The 4,070-nt window shown below is 33.2% G+C and overlaps 1 protein-coding gene across 1 annotated transcript in view; it reads right to left on the reverse strand.

Annotated features, from left to right (window-relative positions):
* The window catches only part of LOC108523779 (lysine-specific demethylase 6A-like), a gene marked incomplete at its 3' end in the record, with an annotated part of 86,133 nt that overhangs the window by 6,271 nt on the left and 75,792 nt on the right, over window positions 1-4,070 (reverse strand). The window contains exons 8-9 of the mRNA XM_017864550.1: window positions 3,611-3,737; window positions 1,145-1,202 (exon numbers count right to left, since the gene is read on the reverse strand). Of these exons, the coding sequence (XP_017720039.1) occupies window positions 1,145-1,202; window positions 3,611-3,737 (185 nt within the window). The remainder of the gene's footprint in view (window positions 1-1,144; window positions 1,203-3,610; window positions 3,738-4,070) is intronic.

A 4,070-nucleotide genomic window follows, 5' to 3' on the forward strand; every position in this document is an offset into this window, starting at 1 on the left:
TTCTAACAAGGAGAGCAGCACATTGAAAGCACTTTATAGGAATATTAATTTTCTAACAACATGTAGGGCAGACTGAAAGGAAAATAAGTTATAGACAGTAAAAATAGAGGGTGGCTACATTCACTGGTTGGGAACAGGCCAAAATTGGAGTTAAAGTACTGAAAAGCGGCAAGAAAAAAAGATGAGAGAAACAAGAAACCAACAGATTGGTAAAGACTTTGTGATTAATTGATTAGATGTTCACAGGGTGGGGGTTGTAACTTAGTAGTTAACCTTGATTTTAAAAAATGGTGATCTTTTGGCAAAAGTTAAAGAAGGAGCTGGTTTGGGGAAGAATACGGTGAATATAGTTTGAAATATGCTGACTTTGACATGATGTGAGGACATTAAAATGGGAAATGATAAGTAAAGAATAGGAGATGTGGTCCTAGAGTTTAAGATACCTTTAAGTGTTGAAATCTAGATTTGGAATTCATCCATATGGGAGAGAGGCTGTAAAAACACAGGACACCTACAAGGGAGATGTAAAAGCCTAAGGAATCACTAATCTTGTGGTTTGAAAGATATAAGAAATGTCCATGATTGAGACAGAGAAGGCAGTTTCAGAGAGCATCTACAAACTGTTTTATGAAGGAAAAATTCATAAGAGATCAGCAATAATGCCAAACAGGAACAGACACCAGCGTGAAAGGGAATGCTTAACAGATAGTAGAAAACATGCTGTTTTGTAGTTGTTGTGAAATCAAAGCCATCTCAGATTTATAGACAAATTTGCCTAACTGCTGGGAGAAATAAGCAGTTCTTCCCAAATCCAATGTTTTAACATTCCATTCCTACAAAGTCAAAGTAGGAAACCAATGTGCCCAGATACAGATGTCCAACCATCAACCACTTTTCCTCTAATAAAAGTAGGTTCCTCTGAGACAGTCTTGTGTAATTAAAAAAGCCCAGGGTGAATCTAGGATCTAATCCCTGCTCTCATACTAATTATCTGTGATTATGAACCCACTTTCTAAATCTTTGAAGTGACAGGATTTACAAGGTTAACCACGTGACCTCCCTGGTCCTTCCCAGTTGTAATATTCTACAGTTCTATGATAACACAGTCAATGATTGGTGCTAGCATAACAGAATATCACATTACAATTTTACTTCGATATACAAGTGCCAAATTACAAGCAAAGTCCATCTTCAACACAGACCTGAATGCAGAGGTTAAGTAACAGAAAGCCTCAAAAATATTAGGGTCATCAAACCCCAAAATTTCTTACTGACAACTGAGGTCTTCATTTGGAGCTTTAAAAACATCTAAAACATAATTCATTCATAATATTTTCTCATAAGAAACAGATTAGAAACAACACATTAGAAGGCAGTGAAAGAGAATAAGAAAAGTCTAAAAGATTTAGAATTTTATTATTACAGATGGAAAATAATATGTCTAAAATGATAACCTTGAACCCAAAACCAAGCTAAATTATGATAAGTATCCTTTATTTAATTAGTCAGGAAAAGTATATTGTATATTTGGAAAATTTTACCCAAAAAATTACACAAAAAGATTAAATTAAAAGCATCGTAATGTTTTACAATGTAAAATTAGTTAACTGGGAAAAAAAATGATAAAATACTGCCCACTGAAATACTGATGATGAAATACTGCTCATTGAAGCTAAAAATTACAGCATGACTATGACAGTTAATTCTACACATGGCTCATTATAATTTTATACAACTAGAATTTAAATTTAAAACCTAAACTAAAAGACATCTACACTACTGTATTAAACTATCTTAGGTCAGAAGGAACATAGTTTCCAGTATACATTCCTTTTAATCTACGCTAAAAGAAATTTTCATACATAAACCTGAAAACAAGAGACAGGCACCCACTATTTCCCAGTTTCAGACCTCCTTTACAATCACTATATGAAGCCTCACACTCCACAACACTAATAGTAATAGTGCTAGCTCCAAAAGCAAATGGAGTTTAGTTAGTTCATTTCATCCATTTATCGAATAGCCACTTTGTCAGGTAAAAAGATACAAAAATAATAAAATCCAGTTTCTGCTCCTGTAGAAGAGAAACACAAAAGTTTGGATCCTCCAGCTTTATTTAGAAGCAACCCAAATTAGGCTCTTTTACAAGCCTGGGGAGGGATTAGGAAATCCTCACCAAAAAATAGGTACCTTTCCAGTCAACTCTTATTGTATGTTAATAATGAATTAATGAAATGTTTTTTAAAAAAATTTTCCTTAACCTTCTTCTAAGCATAGTATGAGTAATCAAATATTTTTAGAGAAGGAACCATATTAATATTATTTTGTCTCATACAAGCATACTTTCCTTAAAGGAAAACTGAAGCCATACAATGAAAATTTAATGTGATTATATGGCAAATTTACTTACAATTAGGTATTCTATGTAGAAAATAATAGAAAACTTAAAGTTAAAACACGGTAATTTCAAAAGAAGTCATAAAATTGGAACCTTTAAAGCAGGAAGTTACCTAACAGATCATCTAACCCAGGGTTTCTCAACTACAGCATTACTGACATTTGGAGCCACCCAGTTCTTTGCTGTAGAGGACTGTCCTGTGCATTGTAGGATGTTGAGCAGCATCCCTAGTCTCTACCCACTATACGAAAGTAGCACACCCCACAGCTGTGATGAAAGATATAAATGCCTCTAAACATTGTGAAAAGTCCTTGGCTGGGGTAGGGGTGGCAAAACAGCCTGCCCCTGAGGACCACTGATCTAATACAATTCTCTAATATGTTAAACAAAAATTGAGGCTTTAAGAGGTTTAACTAAACCATCCACAATTCCACAAACAGTAGCTGAATCAGGACTTGAATCCAAGCGTCTTGGCTCCTAGTATGATCTTTTCACCATATCATGAAAGCGAAAAGTGATTAGGAATCAAAATACAATCTGATGATAGTCTAAAACTATAATCTATCAGATACTCATGCATGAGGTATAGTTCAGATCATCACTAAGCATAATTCAGACATTCAATGGATAAACAGTATGGAGAAATGGTTATAGACTTGCAGAAAACGATTTTCGTTACATGACACTTCTCCATTCCAACAAATCTGATACACTTTCTCACTGTAAGATTTCAAGTATAACTGTGATTTGAGATTTAATATTAATTATGTCAATTCTAAGGTAAATATTAATCAAAATTATAAATTATTAAGGTTCCACTGACTACCAGTAGTCAACAGGCAGATGAGAAATTAATCCTCTGTTTTATAAAACAGACATATAGAAAAAATACTGGAAGTCTGAGGGAAAGGCATTTAAATACTTCATTAAAAGTTACTATCGGATAAGACTTTTAAAACTAGCAATAACTCAAATCAAATAAAATCCAATAACCAAAATAAGAAATGTCCTGCTAGACCAAAATTATGCTATGAAAAAACCACATTTGGAAACTTTATTTTATTGTTTAACTTCCAGGAATCTTGGTAACAATGTATTCAGAAGAGAAAATACACTGATCAGGTTAGATATGTAAACTAACACTTTAGATTGTAATTAAAATCTCTTAGCTGGAATAGACAAAAGCAAACATAAATGTCTTGTAAGTCTCACCTTCCGAGGAAATACCAGGACTGGCCAGAATTAGGATCTGCTTCCAAGGACTTTTGGAGATACTGAATAGCATAGCTTTCCTTGGTGGCTTTATCTCCCAGGAGATCTACAGTGTGATGCATCCAACCTACAGTAAATGATTTAAAAATATTTACATAAATGACTTAATTGTTCTTCTATGTTTAAGAATACCAAGTAGAAAACAAACCAAAAAAGTACTCTTTTTCTGTCAATTTATTAATTTAGTTTGTAGTACATATTTCCAAAATTTAGAACTGCCAATTCCGGCCGTTAAGAAAGTCAGTTTCTCACAGTAAGGTAGTAAAGGCTATAAAGAGCTTTCATTCAAGAGAAATAAAAACAATTTTTAGTACTGATATAACAGATTATAAATCAGACTTTTCTAATTTTGATATCTGAAAAAATTTCAAGTTATGAAACAAAGAATATAAAGATGTTA

Source organism: Rhinopithecus bieti, unplaced genomic scaffold, assembly GCF_001698545.2.
Source record: "Rhinopithecus bieti isolate Rb0 unplaced genomic scaffold, ASM169854v2 scaffold_77446, whole genome shotgun sequence".
Taxonomy (NCBI): Eukaryota; Metazoa; Chordata; class Mammalia; order Primates; family Cercopithecidae; genus Rhinopithecus; species Rhinopithecus bieti.